The sequence below is a fragment of the Mesoplodon densirostris genome, chromosome 8 (genome assembly GCF_025265405.1).
Source record: "Mesoplodon densirostris isolate mMesDen1 chromosome 8, mMesDen1 primary haplotype, whole genome shotgun sequence".
In the NCBI taxonomy this organism is placed as follows: Eukaryota; Metazoa; Chordata; class Mammalia; order Artiodactyla; family Ziphiidae; genus Mesoplodon; species Mesoplodon densirostris.
In genome coordinates, this window is record NC_082668.1 from 106,969,064 (window position 1) to 106,994,288 (window position 25,225).

Below are 25,225 nucleotides of genomic sequence, written 5' to 3' on the forward strand. Positions count from 1 at the left end.
ATTCTCCAGTTTCAATCTGCCATAATTAATCTTCAGTTTACTATTACTTTCAATTACGAATAGTGATGGGTAAGCAATTAACAAATAACAATGAATATAAAATATAATTTGTTTTCCCAGCAGAGTGAGACCAACACAGAAAAATGTATGTGTAAACAGCAGCAATTTGGAGGTGTAATTGGGATTGATTTAAGGGGGAAAACAATTAAGGACATTATGAGAAGGAAAGCTAATGCTAGCAACCGCTAAATCTTCACCTCCTATGCACATTTAGAAAAAAGTAAATATCTGGTGAGGTTTTTTCCCAAAAGCAAAAGTGACCTGAACCAACACATTATTTTATTTGATGCATAAGTCTATGAGGTCTCCTCTGGATGCCTTTTGGCCCTGCCTCGACCTCCAATTCCTCACCTCGTAATTTGGGGACAGCCTTTCACTCACCTTTTGGGGTCAAGAACTTGGGTCCAGGGTTGTGGAAGGCACAGGTTTTTTTTTCATAACCTGGACCAAACTGTCTCTTACTTCTAAGCTGCAGATTGTTTATAAAGGCAGAATCATTCTAAATTTTATATTTGTTTTGTATTTTTAACACTTTTAATTGTTTTCAAAACTTGAATAGGCAGTTGAACACCATGACTTTAAAGTCAGACCAGGCTGTGGATTACCGGACCAAGATGCACCAACTGGGCAACTTTGGTCAAGGTACAGAACTGAGCTAATTGTATCATGACAAGGTATGTAAAGTGATTGGTACATTATAAGTAAATATTTACATATATACACTACTAAATATTTACTTATTATGTACCAGGCACTTTACATACCTTGTCATAATTCAATTAGCTCAGTTATGTATGTACCAAATGTAAAAGAGATAGCTAGTGGGAAGCAGCCACATAGCACAGGGAGATCAGCTCGGTGCTTTGTGACCACCTAGAGGGGTGGGATAGGGAGGGTGGGAGGGAGACGCAAGAGAGAGGAGATATGGGGATATATGTAATGCATAGCTGATTCACTTTGTTATAAAGCAGAAATTAACATGCCATTGTAAAGCAGTTATACTCCAATAAAGATGTTAAAAAATAGGTAAATATTTAATAAACACATCCTCAGTCAACCAATACATTCTTGTCAACGATCAGACTTCCATGGTGTAGTTCTCTTTTTATCCCTGAAAGAACTAAGGCCCTGTCAGTGAAATCCCCAAGTTACCAGAAAAGGAGGAAAACACTAAACTCTTTGCAACAGACATCCTCATTTCCCTAGGAACTGGCGTCATGCTGCAGATAGGACCTAGATATGGTCTAATTATTTCTGAATGGGTACACAACAGTTATCAAGCTACCGGCAACCTGGATAGAGGAAAATGACAGAAACGTTCACTGGCTACCATGAGGGCATCTCAGTTTTATTCAACTGATGAGAAAATTTGTCCTACCCAGATGCTGTCTTCTTGCTTGTACTGTTTCCAGTTGCGTCCTGTGTCACTGAACATCAGGTTGTAGCTCGTCACCCAGTCAGAGCTTCCGTATCTTCCCTGTGTGGCCACTGCCGTAATCTCCACTCTGTTGCCCAGGTCCATCTGGAGCCACTGCTGAGCATTGGAATCTGCTGGGGACCAACCACCACTTCCTGGAAGAGGATCAGAGAGAGAGAGTTGCAGCAACATCTCACAGAGCCACAACTGTCTCCTCTCACAGAGGAAAAAAAAAAAACAAAACAGTGTTCAGCTAAGGTGTCTGTAACCAAAATATGTCTGCCTCACTTCATAAACCCCTGGTACTTTCTTTTTAAAAATTTTATTGGAGTAGAGTTGATTTACAATGTCATGTAAGTTTCAGGTGTATGGCAAAGTGATTCAGTTATACATATGCGTATATCTACTTTTTTTCAGATTCTTTTCTCATATGGGTTATCACAGAATGTTGAGTAGAGTTCCCTGTGGTATACAGTAGGCCCTTGTTGGTTATCTATCTTATATATAGTAGTGTTTGTATGTTAATCCCAAGATCCTGATTTATCCCTCCTCCCCCCATGTTTCCCCTTTGGTAACCATGAGTTTGTTTTCTATGTCTGTGAGTCTATTTCTGCTTGGTAAATAAGTTCATTTGTATCGTATTTTAGATTCCACATATAAGTGATATCTTAGGATATTTGTCTTTGTCTGACTTACTTCACTTAGTATGATCATCTCTAGGTCCATCTATGTTGCCACAAAGGGCATTATTTCATTCTTTTTATGGCTGAGTAATATTCCACTGTATATATAGACCATATTTTCTTTATCCATTCAGCTGTCGGTAGACATTTAGGTTGTTTCCATGTCTTGCCTGTTGTGAATGGTGCTGCAATGAACATTCTCGACGCAATTTTCCTTCTCCTCCTCCATCAAATTCCCTTTCATGGTTTAATATTCACCTTAAATTCTGTTTCCTCTATGATTCATCCTCTCTTTTCCCAGTTATTACAGTTTTCATCTTCTGGATTCCTAATGGAATGTCACCTATTTTTTACAACTTTTAACATGCCTTATACCCTCTTCCTGACTGGTCTTTCCTTCCTTCCTTCTTTGCTTTCTTCTTCCATTCCTCCTTTTCTTTTCTCTGATCTTTAACTTTTTCTAAATACGTGCTGTGAACCTGCTGTGGACCAGACATTTTGCTGTGGATGCAAAGATGCATGATCGCTGACTATGCCTTTGAGAGGTTAGTGTTCACTCATTCAACAGATGCTCACTGAGCACCAGGAGGTTGCTCGATACTGAAGAGAGAGAGACACACACACACACACAAATGTGTAATGTGATATGAAAGAGAGCCTTTCATAGGAGCACAGATGACAGAATGCTTAGGTAGGTGGTCAGAAAACCCTAGAGACAGTGACAGTGGAGACGAAAGCTGTTTCCCCAGCAAACAAAGTGAGACAGAGAAAAAGTTGGAGAGACCAACCCAGGCCACAGAAACAGCACATGCAACATCTCAGAGAGACATAAGAGGGCCCCATCCCTGGGTCTCCATGTGATTCTATATGTTTGACACACAGCAACATTCTGAAATGTGACCAAAGCCTTTGAGCCCCAGAATTTTATTATTTGACACATTGGAACTTTGCAGAAGATCAATATGAACTCTTGCTTCTTTGGAAGACTTGTGACCTAAGTTTTCTGTTTTCATTTCCCATAGGTATAAAGAGGTCTGTATTTATTCTTCCTGACCCAAGGGTCCACAGGACATCGGAATCCTGAGTGGGACCTATTGTAGATTGTGTATGCCATGGGTGCACCCCAATATTCATAGCAGCACTATTTACAATAGCCAAGATATGGAAGAAACCTAAGTGTCCAAGGAGAGATGAATGTATATACAAGATGTGGTATATATACACAATGGAATATTAATCAGCCATAGAAAATAGTGAAATAATGCCACTTGCAGTAACATGGATGGACCTAAAGATTATCATACTAAGTGAAATAAGTCAGACAGAGAAAGACAAATGCCATATGATATCACTTATATGTGGAATCTAAAAAAAAATGCTATAAATCCACATATATACAAAGCAGAAATAGACCCACAGACATAGAAAACAAACTTATGGTTACCAAAGGGGAAAGGTGGGGGAGGGATAAAATAGGAGTTCGGGAGTAACATATACACGCTAGTATACATAAAACAGATAACCAACAAGGACCTACTGCATGGCGCAGGGAACTACGCTCAACATTTTGTGATAATCTATAAGGGAAAAGAATCTGAAAAAAGATATGTATTATGCATAACTGAGATATATATTATGAATAACTTCTGTGCTGTACACCTGAAACTAACACAACACTGTAAATCAACTATACTTCAATTAAAAAAGAAAAGAAAGAAAGTAGTCCTTTTGTTAAGAACCTTGCTCAGGGCATCAGGTTGGGTGATTCATTGGATTTTTAATTTAGAGGCATTAACCAATAAGTCCCTTTTGATTTCAACCTGTGCCACTGAAAATCATTTTAGTGATGTCCCAGTTTACATTCTTGCCAGCTCGGGAGGACTCAACTGGACCCCTCCTTGGTACTGAGAACTTTCTGAGTCCCCACTGGCTGCCCCCTGCAGAGATAGCTTGTCATCATCTGGGAGTGGGCAAAGGGGGCAGAGAACATGAGATGGGCCCTACTCTGTCCATAAGGCACACTGATCGATTTCATCCCAATAAATAGCTAGTACTGTAGCCAACTAGGACCCTATGAGGCCTTCCCAGAATAGACTGCCACCAATGTCCTCCGCCTGCCTTTTGTCTGTAGAAAAACTTCAGTCGAAGAATAAATTTAATCAGAGAAATCAGAAAACACAGAAAGGAAAATAGTCAAGCAAGACAAATAATAACACTTTAGCCATTAAACAAAGTCAAGGACCTTTAGTTCCTCCTCAAGGACTGTAGATACTATTCTGAGCCATGTCCTTTGAGCTGTTTACAGATACTGAAGCCCCCAACAAGTGGGAGAAGTTAACTGCTTGCTGCCCAAAAGCACATAGACTCCAGACCAGTTGGAACCAGAAGGTTGATGATGCTGACTCCCAATGACCTCACCACCAGGCAATCAGAAAAATGTCCATGAGCTGATCACACTCCCCACAACATCCCTCCCTCACCCTGTCTTTAAAAACATTTCCCTGGGGCTTCCCTGGTGGCACAGTGGTTGAGAGTTCGCCAGCCAATGCAGGGGGCACGGGTTCGTGCCCCGGTCCGGGAAGATCCCACATGCCGCGGAGCAGCTGGGCCCATGAGACATGGCTGCTGAGCCTGCGCATCCGGAGCCTGTGCTCCGCAATGGGAGAGGCCACAGCAGTGAGAGGCCCATGTACTGCAAAACAAAATCAAAAAACAAAAAACAAAAACATTTCCCTGAAAACCTTCAGGGGATTCGGGTCTTTTAAGCGCTAGCTGCCCTGACTCCTTCCTTGGTGCCCTGTGATAAAGCTATCTCTTTCTACTTCACCCAAATGTCTGTCTCCAAGATTCAATCTGGCACTGGTGTACAGAGGCTGAATTTCGGCAACAGTACTTTTGTTTGACAACATTTTGTTTTCACTTCCCTGACAAGATTCAAATGCAAGGAAAGAAAGAGAAGTATGCTCATCCCCTACCATGGAATGTCTTTTATTAAGTGTTTTGCAAGACATGAATACCCAGTACTGCTGGTATTCACTAATATCCATTCTCTCTTCCTTCTGTAGTAATAGAACGGCAGCGAGTGCATGGCTTAACTACACTTTTCAGCTCTCAGTACCTTTCAAGTTGTGGCCCTATGGACAAATTCTCTCCAAGAAAAATGTGAGTGGGAAGATGTGCCAGCTGCAGGCCATTGGGTCTCTTCCCCACTTGATTTCCCCTTTCACCACTGATGGATGAAGCCAACAAGGACCTAGAAGATGGCAGAACCTCAGCATGGAAGATGCCAGATTCCCGCATCATCACACGTAAACTACACTATGCATGAGAACTAAAGACGTATTTTGTTTAAGCTATTGTGTAGTGGAATCTATTGGATACTGCACTTTAACCTACCTTAATACATACAAAGTACCCGGTAGAGTAAATAGAATAATGCCCATATTATAGTTGGGGAAACTGAGGTCCAGCAAGTGTAGAACACCTGGAACTCAGGATGCAAGCACAGCTATTTGAGACTCTTATGTAACAGAAAAAAAAAAGGTTTCTAAAAACCAGAAAATCAAGAAGGGGGAAAAGGACTGGGAGGAGACATTTGAGCAGAGATTCTGAGCTTCTAGGCCCACAAGTACTGTTTTTCTTTTTTTTTTTTTTTTTTTTTTTTTTGCGGTACACGGGCCTCTCCCACTGCTGTGGTCTCTCCCGTTGCAGAGCACAGGCTCTGGACGTGCAGGCTCAGCAGCCATGGCTCACAGGCCCAGCTGCTCCGCAGCATGTGGGATCTTCCCGGACCGGGGCACGAACCCATGTCCCCTGCATCGGCAGGCGGACTCTCAACCACTGCGCCCCCAGGGAAGCCCCACAAGTACTTTTTTAATCAATGAACCCTGTCTTCACCAATATGTCCACGATTCCCAATCTATTCTACCCTCTCCCAACTTCTCAAAACTGGCAGGGAGGTCCAAGAAGGAGGAGATATTACATTTCCGAGAAATCTAAAATTGTTCTGAACCTACTATTGATTTCCACTTAATTTCTCCTGCCCATTTCATGAGACTTCTTTCTTCTTAAGTGAAAAAAAAAAAAGCAAGGCTGTGTAAACTATATGACTTCAACAATATTAAAACATGATAGAAAAGAAATGTGTATGGTGATTTCTTCTGAATGATGAAAGTATGAGTGATTTTATTCTTTCATGCTCTTTGCATGTAACATCTTCTATTATCAGCATGCCTTTCTTTTATAAACTGAGACCCATTTTTACATGGCTTATTGCATAAAGAATATATGTAGTGACTTGACATTTGGTGGTATAATATAGAACTCTTTGTGTGACTATCACAATTTTTGAAATGAAAATCCTCAAACCTTAACTATTTCTCTTTACCCTCCTATTGTCCACAACTAGACGCCTTAGTCATGCTTTAGAATTTCTCCTTCATTTATCCTACTTATTCTTATCATATTTACATCTGATAAGAAATTATGTTAATGATGGAAGAAAGGAAATAAAATAACAAGGAACTTTTCCAACCTCCTTGCAAAGAATAAAATCACAAGAGACTGACCCAAACCAAAACAAAACAAAACAAAAAAAGCTATTGCTAAAAATATTCCTTCAAGTCTGTCTAAAGAAAATCACATCACCCTTTTGCCCACAGTAAAAAACCTTAGTTTATTAACACCCCCAAAATTAACAAAAATGAAATTGTTGATGTTAGCATTCATTAACACATCAAGTTAAGAATTTTCCAAACCCAGGAGCTTCAGCCTAAGCTCTTAAAATGGTGGGTCACTGCATGATAATTGCCAAGGACTTTTTCCCTGCTGTTGATGGTGTTCCCAGAATTACAGCTAATAGGGAAGACATCCAAGGTTGCCATGGTTGCTATGGCAAACATTTTATTCCTTCCACCAAACAATGAGTGTGTTTTCACAAATTAAAAGAGTAGCCTGAAGATACTATTTGCAGTTGTTTTTAAGACACACAGTGCCCACGTTAGCTTTCTGTTTCTGAACTGTTCTCTAGATCGAGGTGTAACATACACACAGGTACCTGTGTTTGGCAAGTTACAGGTGTCAACTAAGGCAGTGCTCTCTGTAATTGTGACTGCAATATAAATAATAAGGAACTACAATTCCCATAAACCCTGCAGTTTGAATCAAAAGGAATTTAATGGAAATTTAAAGGAAAATTATAATTTTAAGGGAAAAGTAACCCCACATTAGTTTTTTTTTTTTTTTACATCTTTATTGGAGTATAATTGCTTTACAATCGTGTGCTAGTTTCTGCTTCATAATGAAGTGAATCAGTCACACACACACATATGTTCCCATATCCCTTCCCCCTCGCTTCTCCCTCCCTCCCACCCTCCCTATCCCACCCCTCTAGGTGGTCACAAAGCACTGAGCTGATCTCCCCGTGCTATGCAGCTGCTTCCCACTAGCTATCTATTTTATGTTTGGTAGTGTATATATGTCCATGCCACTCTCTCACTTTGTCACAGCTTACCTTTCCCCCACCCCATATCCTCAAGTCCATTCTCTAGTAGGTCTCTGTCTTTATTCCTGTCTTACCCCTGGGATCTTCATGACATTTTTTTTTCTTAGATTCTATATATGTGTGTTAGCATACGGTATTTGTCTTTCTCTTTCTGACTTACTTCACTCTGTATGACAGACTCTAGGTCCATCCACCTCATTACAAATAACTCAATTTCGTTTCTTTTTATGGCTGAGTAATGGGATGCAGCAAAAGCAGTTCTAAGAGGGAATTTTATAGCAATACAATCCTACCTTAAGAAACAGGAAACATCTCGAATAAACAACCTAACCTTGCACCTAAAGCAGTTAGAGAAAGAAGAACAAAAAAGAACAACTTAGGTTTTGATAGCATCTAGAACATGGAGTCTAGAATGATTTGCAGGCTATAACTTAGTTTATTCTTAGCACAGCCCAAACATCATACCCTACATGCTGTGTGATTTCACTTTGGGGGAAAAGATGGAACTGAGAGTCAAGAGCGTTGGTTCTAGACCCAGCTCTGCTCCTGAGGTTAGGTTAGATGAGATTCTCAAATGTGTTCAATCATCAGAAAACACCTGGAGTGCCTGTGAAGATGACAGATTCCTTGGCCCACTCTTTGCTAACTTATGCAGGGGCCTAACCTGGAAATCTGTATCTTGAGAAAGGTGCTCATGACATGCTGAGTGGTTTAGGAAACATTGGAGAAAATAGCTTCTAAAATTTCAGTTATACTATTTTACTAAGAAGAGTGAATTTTTTATTTGTTTCATGGTCCAGGTTAGCTTAAATCCAACATGCTATTCTTGATGATTATAAACAAACAAACAAAAAAAAAAGCAGCATGAAATCACCTCCGGATCTAAAGATGGACAGTCTTCTCCAATTTGATCCCCAGTCACCCACCCCTAAGCACAGATGGAAACTTAAAGTCAAACTTACAATTTCCCAGGAAATCTAAAAATTTGTGAATTCAGAAATACCCCTCTTTGCTCTTGATTGCACACTTCTTTCCACTCCCAGTTAACTCTTTTACTTCTTCTCATCACCCCTATTCTACACACCCTTGGAGTGTTCATTCACTCACAATAGTAGCTAGCAGTAGGATAGTCCTTGCTCAGTACACGGCACTGCCCTAGACACTTGGCAGACATAGACCCACTCATCATCCCAGAAGCTCTTCATGATTGGTATTATTATCATTATTCCATTCGACAGAAGGAAAAACTGAGGCCAGAATTGTTGGTCAGCTTTTCCAAGATCACACAAGAGGTCAGTGGCAGAACAGGGGATTCAAACCCAGAAAACTGGGACTCCGAGCCCCATTTCTTAACCACTCAGCTGAGAGGCCTCTCAACAGCATGGATAGAGCATGCTTGCCTTCTTCCTTTTTTTTTTTCTATAATAGCACTTCTCTCTAGAAACATAATTCATACTTCAGCTCTTTTTCAGGTCTCACTTGATTCTCATAGCAATCAGCAATAGTAATTTTTTTTCATTTTATTTTATTTTTTAATAAATTTATTTATTTATTTTTGACTGCATTGGGTCTTCGTTGCTGCATGTGGGCTCTAGTTGCGGCCAGTGGGGACTACTTTTCGTTGTGGTGCATGGGCTTCTCATTGCGGTGGCTTCTTTGTTGTGGAGCACAGGTTCTAGGTGCACGGGCTTCAGTAGTTGTGGCACATGGGCTCAGTAGTCGTGGTGCATGCTCCACAGCATGTGGGATCTTCCCCAACCAGGGCTCGAACCTGTGTCCCTGCATTGGCAGGTGGATTCTAAACCACTGCACCACCAGGGAAGTCCCTGAAATAGTATTTTTAACTTCCATTTACTAGAGAATAAACCAGGTTTAAGGGTCACCTAGTTTATCCAGATTATATCGAGAGACTGTTTTCCAACCCAGTTCTGTAGATTTCTCGTCCCTGCCTGAGGTTTCAACATGAACCAAGGTCTTAAGCAAGTACGTACTTACTTTTATGGAGAACTCTAAGTAAGACAAGAGACCCGCTCCCTGATCAACCCTGAATACCACAGGGCTTATACCTAACTTCACATGTTCAGGTAGGCTTGGTAGGCTCTGCTCATGAAACAGGAAAACTTGTAGATAAGGCAGAAATTACTCAATTTCTACACTGACTTCCACTTCTAACTCAGAAAGGGAAATGAAACTTGATTGATGTTACACACTGGAAATGGGCACAAAACAGATTATATACAGGTCTCTGCTAAGTGATATTTTACAACTATCATTCTAAAAAAGAGAGTTAATTTAGTATAAGATAAATTTAGTACAAGAGCTAAAATAATCACATACACATAGCATTGTTAAGCCTAATCTGTTTTAAGCACACTCAGCCTGGCCATTTAAAAAACAACAACAACAACAAAAAAAAAAACCCTAAAGTAAACCCTGTAGAGAATGGGTTTCCAAGATGTATGCTTCCCCTCTGTATTTACACAAGGCCTTAAAAAGCTACAAGCACATTCTCACAAATGACTGGGAGGTTAGACTGGATGACCAGCTGCACCATTAATTATTAAACATTTGGTGCCTCTGTAAGCCAAGGTTGGAGATTTTTCAGGGACAAAACTACCTAGTGATAATAATGAGTAAGGCAGAGAGACTCCCCCATAAATATTTTACTTTATGTGTGGATAAGAGTGGAAACAACATTCACAAACATGCTGGTAGCTTCCTGCACCTTCACTCAGTGTGTGGTTATCATCGATGTATAACAGGACCTGCGGTTGGGAAAGGAGTTCTGAGACTGGGAGGTTATTGTCTGGAACACTACACATCACACTTTTCCCCTGGGCATGTGGGGTAGGACCTAGATGTTGCTGGATGGCCCTGTCCAGGGCTCCTACACTTCTATCTGCACATTTATTTAGGGACTAGGGAGCCTCTTGGTGGAAAAGTAAGTGGGAACTTGACCAAACACCCTATGGGTTTCAAACAGGTAAAAAACTGTAGGAAGATGTGGAGTGGCCCCAGTGAGGCCAGTTTGCAGGAAAAAAAGAGGATCATGAGAGGAGATTTATGTAAAGGAGTGAGAATTTGGATCCAAATGAGACCCAGTTATCATGATTAAGGCTGCCTCAGGAGCAATGCCTGGTGGGGGTGGGGGACAGGAGCACTCTCTGTGGATGACTTAGTTTGGGTTCCCCAGAAGTCAATTAGGAGACAGGGATTTCCGTGTAAGTAGTTCATTTGGAAATTGACCCCAGGAAGCCAGGTGAGGGGAATGGAGATGAGGCAGGGAAGAAAGGGCATCCAATCCATGGTGCATCGGCAAGCCAGGCAGCCCTGTGGGTGAGCTCAGTCTCACTGGTGCAGAATGCACTTTGGGTTGTTCCAACATAGCAGGACACTGGGGTCAACTTTTGATTGAAGGCGGCTGGAGTGCACAGCAGTGTTTAAGGCACAGAGAGAAAGCCGAGAACACAGAGAAGCCCATCTGTACATCTTCTTTGGAGAAAAGTCTATTTAGATCTTCAGCCCATTTTTTGATTGGGTTGTTAGGTTTTTTGATATTGAGCTGCATGAGCTGTTTGTATATTTTGGAGATTTATCCCTCGTTGGTTGCTCTATTTGTAAATACTTTCTCCCATTCGAGGGTTGTTTTTTCATTTTGTTTATGCTTTCTTTTGCTGTGCAGAAGCTTTTAAGTTTCATTAGGTCCCATTTGTTTATTTTTGTTTTTATTTTCATTACCCTAGCAGGTGGATCAAAAGAGATCTTGCTGTGATTTATGTCATAGAGTGTTCTGCCTATGTTTTCCTGTAAGAGTTTTAGAGTATCTGGACTTAAATTTAGGTCTTTAATCCATTTTGAGTTTATTTTTATGTATGGTGTTAGGGAGTGTTCTAATTTCATTCTTTTACATGTAGCTGTCCAGTTTTCCCAGCACCACTCTTTGAAGAGGCTGTCTTTTCTCCATTGTATATTCTTGCCTGCTTTGTCATAGATTAGGTAACAATAGGTGTATGGGGGTTCCTTAAAACACCAAAAATAGAGCTACCATATCATCCAGCAATCTCACTCCTGGGCATATATCTGGAGAAAACCACAATTCAAAAAAATACATGCAAAAAAAAAAGATACATGCACCCTAATGTTCATTACAGCACTATTTACAATAACCAGGACATGGAAGCAACCTAAAATGTCCATCAACAGATGAATGGATAAAAAAGATGTGGTACATATATACAATGGAATATTACTCAGCCTTAAAATAGAATGAAATAATGCCCTTTGCAGCAACATGCATGAACCTAGAGATTGTCATACTGAGTGAAGTAAGTCAGACAGAGAAAGACAAATATCATATGATATCACTTATATGTGGAATCTAAAAAAACGGCACAAATGAACTTATCTAAAAAACAGAAATAGAGTTACAGATGTAGAAAACAAATTTATGGTTACCAAGGGTTAAGGGGGTGAGGGATAAATTGGGAGATTGGGATTTACATATATACACTACTATATATTAAACAGATAACTCATAAGGATCTACTGTATAGCACAGGGAACTCTATTCAGTGTTCTGTAATGACCTATATGGGAAAATAATCTAAAAAAGAGTGGATATATGTATATGTATAACTGAATCACTTTGCTGTACACCTGAAACTAACACAACATTGTAAATCAACTATACTCCAATTAAAAAAAAAATAAGAAGGCAGAAAAGTGAAAGTGTCATTATTGGCATTGAAAGTGGTTCTGTTGGGGCCATCCTTAGGGCTCCACTCTGATCCCCTTTAGCAGATGGAGGTGCCCTCAGCTGCATGCTGGCTGACAACTAGAGCTGTCTGTTCCCTCCTCCAGAGATTGGCCCTTGACCAAACAGAAGCCTTTTTGCCTGGGAAGCTACCACTTTCCGTCCCCATCACTACCAGTGATGGGCGGATACAAGGTTCAGAATGTGGTTCCCAGTGCTTCAAGGCAGACTGATATTCATGCTGCAATCTGTGGTCCAGAGCTCCCCTTGGCATCCGGAGGAAGCTAGACTTCAGTTGAAACCATATATCTTTCTGGCTTCCTCCACCACCTGCCGCCTTCCAGCTTAACCTCTCTCCAGAGATCACTACCCCACAAATAATTTGAACGGGAATTTCCATCTTAGCTCAGCTTCTAAGATCTTGTTCTTGTACTGAAGTGGTGAAGTCCAAGGAATATGAGCACCAACAGCCTCTGTGACAGTGCGTGTCCTTGGCCACACACCTGTGTGTCTGCCTGTGTTTGTGGAAGAGAGCTGTATTATTGCTCTGAAGGGTTCCGATACTCACCACTCAGACAGTTCTGTGATGTCCTGCTATAACTATCTTCCCTTGTGAAGAGTAGAGCCCTGAAGGTCCTCATGGCTCAGAAAAGTGTATCTGGCTGCACATTTCAGAGTTCAGAAGTTACACAAGAAGTGAGGAAGTTCTGCAGGAGGGTATGTGGAATTCAGAATGTGTGAAGTTTGGTCTCTCATTTATGGCCCTTGCAGGGCAAGGACTGATTCATATACATATAAAAACACCCCGGCATTTTTAGAAACTTAGGTAAGAGGGTCGTGTATAAAAAACTTGAAAAGATTCTAGAACTATGCTGTTCAATATGGTAGCCAAAAACCCCCTGTGGTCATTTAAATTTAAATTAATTTAACTTAAATAAAAACTTCAGTTCCTAAGTAGCACTAGCCAGATTTCAATAGCCACATGTAGTTAGTGGCTACTTTGTTAAGCAGCACGGCTATAGAATAGTCCATCCTTGCAGAAATTCCTATTGGCTAGCACTGCTCTACAATTTCTCTTATAAACTGGTGGAAACTGAGATCTATTTTCATTTGGCAAATCAATACAATTTAATTCTATCCATCGGCTGCTCAGGCCTACAGGAGGTTTAGTGGATTATTTAGTCCTCACTTAATGACCTTATGATTATTGAGTTCCACCCATGAGTAAAGCAGTGTAGAAGATTGAGCAGCCAGATAAGACATGCTTTCTGTTTTCAGGCATATAGAGAAAACAAACAAACAAACAAAAAACACGACTGTCCCAAGATCTTTCTTTTTTTTTTTCCTGCGGTACGTGCGCCCCTCACTGCTGTGGCCTCCCCCCACCGCGGAGCACAGGCTCCGGAGGTGCAGGCCCAGGGGCCATGGCCCACGGGCCCAGCCGCTCTGTGGCATGTAGGATCCCCCCGGACCGGGGCACAAACCCACGTCCCCTGCATCGGCAGGCAGACTCCCAACCACTGTGCCACCAGGGAAGCCCCCAAGATCTTTGAAGGGAAAATGGAGAAGTGGCATTGAAAGTCATTTAACACTGCAGATCTCATATTATTGACATTAGCACTTAAAACTTCTCTTTTGTGAACAGCATGTGTTTTGCCCAGCTGAACATGCTATATTTATCTTGGTTTCCTGAGGTCATTTTGTTTGAAAGATCATGCCCAGTCTAAGTCTCATGTCTGAGGTGAGTCACTTACTCTGTGACTTTCAGAAGTAATTTCTCTACTTCTGTGAAAATAATACAGTTAATGCCTCCTTTACCAAGGATCGAGATGATATATGTCAACACATATATTTCATGACCGTGGGCACAAAATGTATAAGGAACAGTTTGTCATTGTTACCTCAAGAGTGTCATCTTGGATTAAGACAAACAAACAAACAAACAAAACCTCTGCCTCAGTTCAAATTTCCATCAGGAAATTACTTATTTGATTGGAAGATGTGCAAGATAACCCAGCAAAATAGCAAGAGATATAGCTTGAGAGAGAGGAAGAGACATCATCATTTACTCTCTTACTCTATATCAAATTATTAGTCTAAAGCCAGTCAAGGTAATTCCATCACCTTCAACTGTGATTGGGCTCAGAAGTGAACAGAAAATCTGCTGGTGATTCATCAGAGGAGTGGTTGGGTGAGCTTGGGTCCGGGAAGACTTTCACTGCACCAAGCAGTGGTTCACAGTCCTCAACACATCAGAGTCACTCATAGAGCTTGGAACAATAGGGATTTCTGGGTCCTCCTGCTGGAGTTTCTGATTCAGGTGGTGGGGAATAAGTCCAGACAATCTGCATTTTCTAACACATTTCTAACACATTCGAACACATTGTACTGCTGTTCTGAGGAATCACAATTTGATGGCTTAAAAGTAAGCCATTGCCTCTTTGTTTCTCAGAACTTTGTTGAGTCTGGCTGAGATGTTGGGAGGCTTATCAGCTCCAGAATGATTCTGATACTGAGGATGACATCGTTAAACTGAATTCATCAGCCCTGGAGCCTTTCCTCTTTGAGGACTTCCTTTTATGTAGAGTAATATGTTTTATTTTTAATTCTTTTAAAAAATGCAAAACAAAACACAGATACAGAAAAATTTCACCAAACAAATATTTAGCTTAAATTATTACAGCATAAACACACTTTTAACTACCACAATGTTCAAGAAATAGAAATACAGACACCCCTAGATTTCCATGTGCCTAATAATTTAATGTTTATTCAAGCTAGTGAATTTTTTTCATGCTAGTGAGTTTTCTGTTACTTACACACAAAATTACCCTCAGAAAGCTATCCCAGGGGTAATATTTGATTGCTCTGGATATGTTTGTGGAAGAGATTTATTAGAAGCAAGTCCTTAGTAAAACGAATGATAAGGATTCTTTTATAAAATCTGGATTTTTATCAAATATGTACACTGATTAGAAAAACAAAGCCCAGACACAATCAACTGATTGCATAAACGAATACTATAAGTCAGATAAGTACAGTTTGGAACAGTCGAAGTGGGCCCTAAGGAAGGGAGAGCCCTAGGATAAGGGGCATTTGAACCTGAATCCTGGAGAAAGATGAAGTGAACATTCATAGCAACTCCTGTTTTCTGATTCCTTAGAGTTGGTTATATGTTACCATTTTCAGTCCATATGGTGGATTCAAAAATCCTCAGCTCATCTTTTTTTTTGTTTATTGAAATTTGATAGGTATTTATAAAGTTCCCTTAAAGGATTCTTTTTTCTTTTTCTTTTTTTTCAAGCTATGGAGCTGGACCTTTTTTTTTTTTTTTTTTTTACTGGAGTAATATTGATTTAAAATGTTGTGTTTTTCGTAGGTGGACAAAATCTTTTTTAGTTATAATATACATATATCTACTCATCTTTGGATATTTTTTCCCAGTGGCTTTAACTATTTATTTTATATTGGAGTATAGCCAATTAACAATGTTGTGATAGTTTCAGGTACACGACTCTGTACAGCAGAGTGATTCAGTAATATGTACATATGTATCTATTCTTTATAAAATTGTTTTCCCATTTAGGTTATTACATAGTATTGAACAGAGTCCCTGTGCTATACATTAGGTCCTTGTTTGTTGTTGGTTATCCTTTTTAAATATGGCAGTGTGTACATGTCAATCCCAAACTCCCTAACTATCCCTTCACTTCACCCTTGCCCCCCAACCCCAGTAACCATAAGTTCATTCTCTAAGTCTGTGAGTCCATTTCTGTTTTGAAAATACATTCATTTGTATCATTTCTTTTTAGATTCCGTATATAAGTGATATCATCGATATTTCTCTTTTTCTGTCTGACTTACTTCACTCAGTATGACAATCTCTAAGCCCATCCATGTTCTTCAGCTCATCTTTTAAAAATGTATTTATATATTTATTTTTTCTTAGCTCATCTTTTTAAATGTCATTTCCACAATGTCTTAGGTGAAAGACATCTTCCAGAGGGGTTGAGTAAATGGATTTGATTGAGTAGATCCTACCTAACTACTCCACATTAGACAAGGCAAGAGTATCCACCATACAATATACTATTCAAATGAAACTTATTTCCACCTGGGTGTGACACTCATTGTGAATACAGTAGTACACTGCCGATCATTAGACAAATATATGTCATGAATTATCCTGCTCTTAATTCCGTTACTACATTTTTAAGTTACGATGTTTAAGTTAAAAGCAATGAACTGAGGAATTGCAAAGGACCTTGTCTCTTGGCAAAGTATTAGTTTAGCAACGTCAGACTGGTGATTCACTGAGCTGGCATTTTAAAGGCTGCCTCTTACACATATATACAATGGAATGTTACTCAGCCATAAAAAGAAATGAAACTTAGTTATTTGTACTGAGGTGGATAGACCTAGAGTCTGTCATACAGAGTGAAGTAAAGTCAGAAAGAGAAAAACAAATACTGTATGCTAACACATATATATGGAATCTAAAAAAAAAAAAAGTTTCTGATGATCCTAGGAGCAGGACAGGAATAAAGATGTAGACATAGAGAATGGACTTGAGGACACGGGGAGGGGAAAGGGTAAGCTGGGTCAAAGTGAGAGAGTGGCATGGACATTTTTACACTATCAAATGTAAAGTAGATAGCTAGTGGGAAGCAGCCACATAGCACAGGGAGATCAGCTCGGTGCTTTGTGTCCACCTAGAGGGGTGGGATAGGGAGAGTGGGAGGGAGGGAGACACAAGAGGGAGGGGATATGGGGATATATGTATATGTATAGCTGATTCACTTTGTTATACAGCAGAAACTAACACACCATTGTAAAGCAATTATACTCCAATAAAGATTTAAAAATAGGGGGCCTCCCTGGTGGCGCAAGTGGTTAAGAGTCCGCCTGCCGATGCAGGGGATACGGGTTCGTGCCCCGGTCTGGGAGGATCCCATATGCCGCGGAGCGGCTGGGCCCGTGAGCCATGGCCGCTGGGCCTGCGCATCCGGAGCCTGTGCTCCGCAACGGGAGAGGCCACAACAGTGAGAGGCCCACATACCGCAAAAAGAAAAAAAAAAAAAAAAGATTTAAAAATAAATAAATAAAGGTTGACTCTTAAAATAATATCCACTTGGCTTTTCAAAGGTAGTGACCAGTCATTGGGAGCAAAATAAAGGGTGAATTGCATGGGTTTATCTATCACCCTCTATGTGGCAAATATTGATGTTTAGAGTCTTTGAAGCATTATATCATTAGTAATCAAAAGCATTCATAAGATTCCTCCTTCCCCTCTTAACATCATTTTCTTTTGCAATGATCCTAGCTGAATAGAGAAAGGGTCATCACATGTGATTTGTCTACATTTGAGACAGTGTCCCAAGGCTCCTATTAAATAGCAGAAGATTTCTATCCTGTATCCCTCAATGATCCATAGCTGTCCTAGTAAAAGAATAAGCCTAAGGCATTGTTTAAATATTTAGGTCAGGTTAGTTTTGCCCACAGGCATATTAGACCACAGTATGATTTTCGGGGGCATGGAGTCCGTGTCTCTCTTCCTTCCTTGATGCCTAAATATCCAGACTTTGTGGTTAAAATACTGACAACCCCAGTTGAAATGCCAAAATTACCTGAAAGGGTTGACTATCATGTCAACGACCCCTTTACTCAGGTTAAGATCTCTGATCAACATGAATAAAGTGGACATGGGGTAGACAGAATTAGTTTCAAATATAAGTCTTACCGACAACTAGCTGTATATCCTTAGATCAGTGACTTGACCTCTCTGAGTCTCTTTCGTCATCTTTAAAACTATTAATAATACCAACTATCTTAGAGTACTGACGTGATGACAAAAATAAAGTTGAAGTTTCTATTTTCCAGCATGATTCCTTTTTCATAATGACTTAGCCAACTTTGATTAAGAATTGAAGGAGTGGGAGTTTCAGGGATGGACCAGCACAGTGCATCTCAAATTCGAACGTATGAATGCAACAGTTGTTAAAGCACAGGTTCTGATCCAGAAGTTTTGGATCAGAGGCCGAGATTCTGCATTTGCAACAAGCTCCCAAGTGATGCCCATGTTACTATGCAGAGTCCACACTTCGAGAAGAGAGGGTGCATGTAAGGCAACAAAGGAAAGCATAGAACCTGATGTCTGCCATTCCTGCGGGCAGCCAGTACAGGAGAAAAGAAAGAAAAGGTGCTGAAAAGAAGGAGAAAGCCCTTCAAAGGGAGAGAAAGGAATCCAGTGACAGATTTCTGTCACTGGATTGGTAGGACCTATACTTGAAACTAATTCTGTCTACCCCATGTTCACTTGGTCTTTTTGAACAGATTAGATTGTATCCATATCGCGTCTGGCTCAATCAATCCAGATGGGACGCTCTTTTGCAAGCAGGCACTGTAGTGTTGCTGATGAAATTGGGTCGTCAGTATTGTCACCTAGCTAATCAGGAACAAGCCCCCAGACAGCTGATATCATGCTAATTGTGAAGACGACCCTGCTTCCTAATTGTTCCCAATCCACACCTCTTCAGGAGGGACCAGACACCAAAATGAAAAACAACATCCAAAGACCTTCATGGGTCCTTAGCTTTTTGCAACCCAAGCGCTGCCCAAGGGGGAAAAAAAAAACATGCATCGATTTTGTGCCAAAACAAGGAAAGATTTTTAAGCCTCTCCATTCGTCCATGAGCCCAGGAAGCTGAAAATGCCTTGACATTGAAAAAAAATCAAAATCTCCATGGCAACAAAGTTGTCATGCCAGAAACATGATCTCAACTTACACAGGCAAGCATCTCAAAAAATATAGTGAGTGAGGAAGAAGAACTAAAATTTCAAAATTCTATTGGTGGTTGGGGGAGGGAAGGATGGGAAAGAAAAATACAGACCTTTCCTCTCATGGAGCCGAAGAGGTCCATTCCTATTTGCCTTCTAATCACATAAAGTAAAAACTTCCCCTCACCCTCAAGCGGCTCTAACCCACACAGGGGAGGCTTCATGCTGTGTCACCAACTCCTGAGTTTCCTGCCGACAGTAAGGGCTTCTCACAGCCCAGACAACTTTAAGCCCAGATCAAAAGCTTTCTTGCCACAAAACAAATCACATTTGACAAAATCAGATTCCTCCTAAGCCACAATTATACATTTGACTTGGCAACCTCCGTTAACGGTGATCTGACCCCCCGTTTAATGTCTTTTGTCATTTCTTTCCAAAGTAATTGGCTCTCTTCTTTGCTTTTTCTTTCCTTGTGTGTGGATAAACTGTGAGGAGTGTCTGAAAGTGAGAGAACAAAAATTCCATTTGGCCGATTTCTTCCTTAGATGAGATAGCAGCGTGAAGACTATTAGTGGGTTTTAACCATCTAATCTCTCTCCGGGTCCAGTGAGTTGCCCAGACCTTGGTGGCACAGTACCTAAGGTCAAAGGCTGTTTCCAAGGGCGTGTTTTCTAACATAAAGATGAGTGCGTCACCGACAGAACTCAGACTTACTTTACTCAGGGTCTGAGGGTACTCATGAGCATGCCTTTCCTATATTTTTCTTTTCAACTTTTGTGCTGATCTCTGCTTGGGACATGACATCCTTCCCAGCTGTGCCCCTTTTCTTCCTGGTGTAGGTCAGAAATGTGTACGCTTGAGTTCTGAGCACACAGTGGAGGTGAAGTGGTCCTTAATTACCTACATTCAGTGTATGCCACAGGTGTATATGATTCCCAGGGGCAGTGTTAAATGGTGTCTGAAGACCTGCAGGGCCTTTATTTTGAAAAGTTCAGTAGTGAGGAGCTGGGAGGATGCCACTGAGCACGTTCATTTCAGTGAGGAAGACTGAGCTTTACGGAAGTCAGGAGTTTATAATGTGGATTTCATCTGCAGTGGAAAACCAGGAAGTTCCTTGACAAGTGCATGGAAGGCCGAATGGGATAGAGTAGAAGGAAATCATGAAATATTGAGATAAGGGAGTAAATGAATGAATGAATGGAGTATATTAAAAAAATATCCAAAACTTGGAAATCAAAAGAGAGTTAAGTTTGTCCTTTCAACATCATCCTGGGACAATTTTTTTTGCGGTACGCGGGGCTCTCACTATTGTGGCCTCTCCCATTGCGGAGCACAGGCTCCGGACACGCAGGCCCAGCGGCCATGGCTCACGGGCCCAGCCGCTCCACGGCATGTGGGATTTTCCCGGACCGGGGCACGAACCCATGTTCCCTGCATCGGCAGGCAGACTCTCAACCACTGCGCCACCAGCGAAGCCCCTGGGGCAATTTTTAACAAGTCTACTCAATGATCGTTTAATTCTCAAGGAGAATGTACCTGTCATTTGGTTTTGCTATTCATTGGCTCATTAGACCTTAGATGTTATGAAGTTACATGTTAACCCATAAATGTTTGTCCAATAGAGAAGACATTACCCCCCAATTTTTATTATCCCCTAAGACATTAACTAGTTTTGTATCCACCTAGAAATTTTATTCTCATAGTCTTTTCTTTCCTCGCTGTGTCATGGCATTTTTATCTGTGAAATTGAGATAATGATAATAATAATACCTACATGGAGAGTAATTGTGAGAATTAAGTTGATGTGCCTTAAGGGCTTAGAACAGTTATGGCTCATAGTAAGTGCTAAGTATATTGTTGTGGTCTTTAGCTGTATGCTGGTACGTATAAGCTGCTAACAGAAGGATTGTGAACTAGGCATAGGATCCATCCATTCAGGGAGGAGCCAAGCCTGATAATGACAGTGCTAGGAGCAATTTAGCATCTGGCTGTGAACTTGCTGTTAAAAACACTATATGGAGAAGTCAAATAGAAACCAAGATGTTCTTTGCAATTTCCATGTATATCTGACATTATCCTAGATTTCAAACCAGGTGGAACAGTTTGCTCTTTGGGGTATATTTGCTGTCTTTCCTTTTTTAAAATAAAAAGGAAGCTTTAAAGGAGGACGTGTAGAAAAAAAGGGTTCATTAGACAGGGCTCTAAGTACTTCTAGGTCATTTCAGTGGACAGACAGCAAGCACATAAGGCTGTTTTTAGATGGAGACAAATAAATTATTAATTTATACTGATATTTTTCTATGTAAATTAAAAATTACAGCTTTCTCAGCTTTAGAAAACATATGACAAACCCTTCTTAATAGCATTAACATAATAGCTTTTGTTTTATTATAATTATACTATGTATGTTTATAGTCTATGTGTGTATTATATATATATGTGTATATGTACACATATACTACTATACACATCCATATACACATCCATATACATGTATATGCTTGTGTATATATTCTATTACATACGGATTGTGTGTATGTGTGTGTGTGTGTGTATATATATATATATATATATACACACACACACACACATACACACACACACACTGGTTTTATATATATATATATAAAGCATGGATATATCTACCTTTGTCTATATATATGACTGACTGTATATATCCAACCATATGTATATAATTAACTCACTTTATATATCTTACTATACTGTATACATATGTGTGTATAAAACTACACACATCATTTATATTGTGTATATATGTATATATATGACAAAATGATAAAATCAATATTATCACTAACCACAAATATTAGCTATTCATTATATGGTAATTTGTGTTATCCATGTATACATTTTATGAGTAGGATTTGTACCTATTTTTACCGGCTATGTGCCAGATTTAGTACAATGCCTGGCACATAGTAGGTGCTCAGTAAATATTAATGGAAAGATTTGTTATTCACGAATTCATCCAATCTAGTAACTTGCAACTTTTGTTGCATTTTAGAATCACTGGGAAAGCTTGTATTTATTTAATTTATCAATATTCATTCTTGGGTCCCATTCCAGACAATTAATTCAGAATATCTGGGAGGTAGGACTCAGCATCGCTACTTACAAAGATCTCCTATTTAATTCCCTTTAAGGGCAATGGTTGGCCCTGTGAATGGACCTGTGTCACATGATGAGTTCTAGACCAATGCATCCCGACTCTTCAACTGTATCTCCTGTCTGGCCTTCCTGATTTGGACTCTAGTTGGGAGAAGGAGGAAGGTCAACTTCCTTTCTGCCTACGTTCATGCTAACCTTGAGCTCAGGCACACGGGTGCCCCCATGAGCAGGATAATGATAATAAACTGAAGCAGAGACATCTGTGTCCTGTCGATATCTGTCCATAAATGGGGGAGCTGGCCTATGATCAGACTCACAGCTTCTCCAGAAAATGCCAAGGAGCTACTGAGGCAGTCATGACCTTCTGCCACTGCACGAGTGGGTGGGACTGAGACCAACTCTGGCTCCAGATGCCCTGTGGGAGAGCCTCTATTTCAATCTGCCAACCTGAGTTGCTTATTGAAATGACAAATGTAACTCCCTGTCCCAGTCTCTCTCTACCGTGCAGTGAGAAGGAACTTTAGAATGTGAAAGTCTGGTCTCAGTCTGCACATGATGCTTCCAGGCAGGCATTGCTGGTCCCCTTTACAGATTAAAAAAAACAAGGTTGACAGCAGGTAAGTGACTTACAGATGCTCACAGAACTTGTAAGTAAACGCCATAGCCAGCATTTGAACTTGGGCGGAATACTTTCCAAACCTCTTTTCTCTCTAATACACCATCTTAAACCTGCGTTAGTAAATCAATTGCTAATGTGGTTGGGAGAAAACCTGTGGATTCAGATGACTTAGATTTGAATCCAAGCATTTCCCTTTCTTAATCTCATGATGTAAGGCACATTATAAACTTTGCTGAGCTTCAGAAAACCTATTTGAAGATAAAAAGGGAATAATGCTTACCTTGCAGTATCTTTGTGAAGACTAAATAACATAATACGGGTGAAATGCTTTATAAAATTTTTGGCACAGAGAATTCATGAAAAGGCAGTGTTAGTACAAAATTGTCATTAATATTTCCCTGCTGGGTGTTTTTTGTTTGTTTGTTTGTTTTTGCAGTACACGGGCCTCTCTCGGTTGTGGCCTCTCCCGTTGCGGAGCACAGGCTCCGGACGCACAGGCTCAGCGGCCATGGCCCACGGACCCAGCCGCTCCACGGCATGTGGGATCCTCCTGGACCGGGGGACGAACCCGTGTCCCCTGTATCGGCAGGCGGACTCTCAACCACTGCGCCACCAGGGAAACCCCACAAAGGCGTTTTATGATCATCAAAGAAGAAGAAGGTGGGTTCAAGAGAACAGTAACCAGTATAACCAGTATTCTTTGAATATCCATTATGTGCTGGGAAACATGGTTTCTTTTTGGTTTTGTTTTTTTTGCGGTACGCAGGCCTCTCACTGTTGTGGCCTCTCCCGTTGCGGAGCACAGGCTCCGGACGCACAGGCTCAGCGGCCATGGCCCATGGGCCCAGCCGCTCTGCGGCATGTGGGATCCTCCCGGACCGGGGCATGAACCCGTGCCCCTTGTATCAGCAGGCGGACTCTCAACCACTGCGCCACAAGGGAAGCCCGGTTTCATTCTTTTAATGCCCCTGTACCCATTCTTCTCCTGAACTGCTCTTGGACAGGATCCCAGCACATGGAGATACTCCCTTTCTTCCATTTACCCATTGTGTGCTTATTCAGTGCTTGCCTTTAGAGTTTGTTACCTACTCACCAACTCTTCGGTTGAGCTGAGCTGGGATGTGAGTACCATTGAGGTCTGAGGAGCTGGAAAAAGCCACTGGAGAGAGCAAGGATGCTAATGGGTCATCACAGTTGTCTAAAATGAAAGGGGGAGAGAGAGAAAATTCCATTAGCAAGAAGTGTTCCATAAGGAGAGACCTCAAAGCATTAACCACTACCACTTATTAAATACCTCCTCTGATCAAGGCTGGTACTACTTGTTTCCATGTGCTATTTCATCGATGCCTCACAACAATCCTCAAAGACAGGGGTTAACTTTCTTTCACAGTTGGGGAAACTCAAGTTCAGAGATGTTAAGTAGTTTGCGTAAGGTCACAACACTAGAAAACAGTGTGGCCACAATTCTTGCCCAGATTTGTCTAACCCAAAATCCAACTATCCCACCATTCCTTTGATCAACCACTTGAGCAAAGCCTCAAATTATGGTTAGTGAGCTTCTTCTATAAAAGAGGAGATGGTTTAAAAATGGGGAACATTGTTTAACTACTCTCTCATCTTCAGTCCCTAAGGACTGTTGTAATAGTTCTATCTAGAGGGACAGAATAACTTAGAATGTCTCACTCCTAGTTGCATGAAAGTCTTTGGAAAATGAGTTACTGATTTTAATAATTCATTTCTATTCTATGAAGTAGTAGAGAATAGCCCCCAGCCTTCCCTAAATGTGGTAGGTATGTGTCCTAAGACTTCTTTGATGCTGACCAGATGTGGGACAGTGTGAAGCCATGGGCAGAGATGGGGTCTTGACAACGTAGATATGCTCCTCTGATGGCCCTGACCATCCAATCTCATGTCCAGGACTCTGCTCTTCACAGAGCATATTGGAGCTTTTAATCATTCATTTATTTATTTGCATTCTCCAATAGGTAACATGCTCTTTGTGGGATCTTAGCAAATAATCTGGCATATAATAGGCTTTCAATAAAGGTTTACTCAAAGAATGAAATGGTGAGTAAAGGAAGGAAGTAATCAATCAATCCACCTAACAGTACCAACACTCTTACTATTTTTCCATTTTGTATACAATTGATCTTAAAGAATATTGCAAAATGAGATCATGAAATCTAGACATACCTCACTCAAAACAGATTTGAAACGTTCTATTCAGTTTGAATGTCAACTTCATGGTGTCAAATGCTCTCAGGAAGAGCTGAGTTGACATTCT

The 25,225-nt window shown here is 40.7% G+C and overlaps 1 protein-coding gene across 1 annotated transcript in view; it reads right to left on the minus strand.

The window, feature by feature from the left end:
* CNTNAP5 (contactin associated protein family member 5) overlaps nt 1–25,225 on the minus strand; it is a 914,769-nt gene that overhangs the window by 680,818 nt on the left and 208,726 nt on the right. The window contains exons 2-3 of the mRNA XM_060106110.1: nt 24,035–24,139; nt 1,439–1,632 (exon numbers count right to left, since the gene is read on the minus strand). Of these exons, the coding sequence (XP_059962093.1) occupies nt 1,439–1,632; nt 24,035–24,139 (299 nt within the window). The remainder of the gene's footprint in view (nt 1–1,438; nt 1,633–24,034; nt 24,140–25,225) is intronic.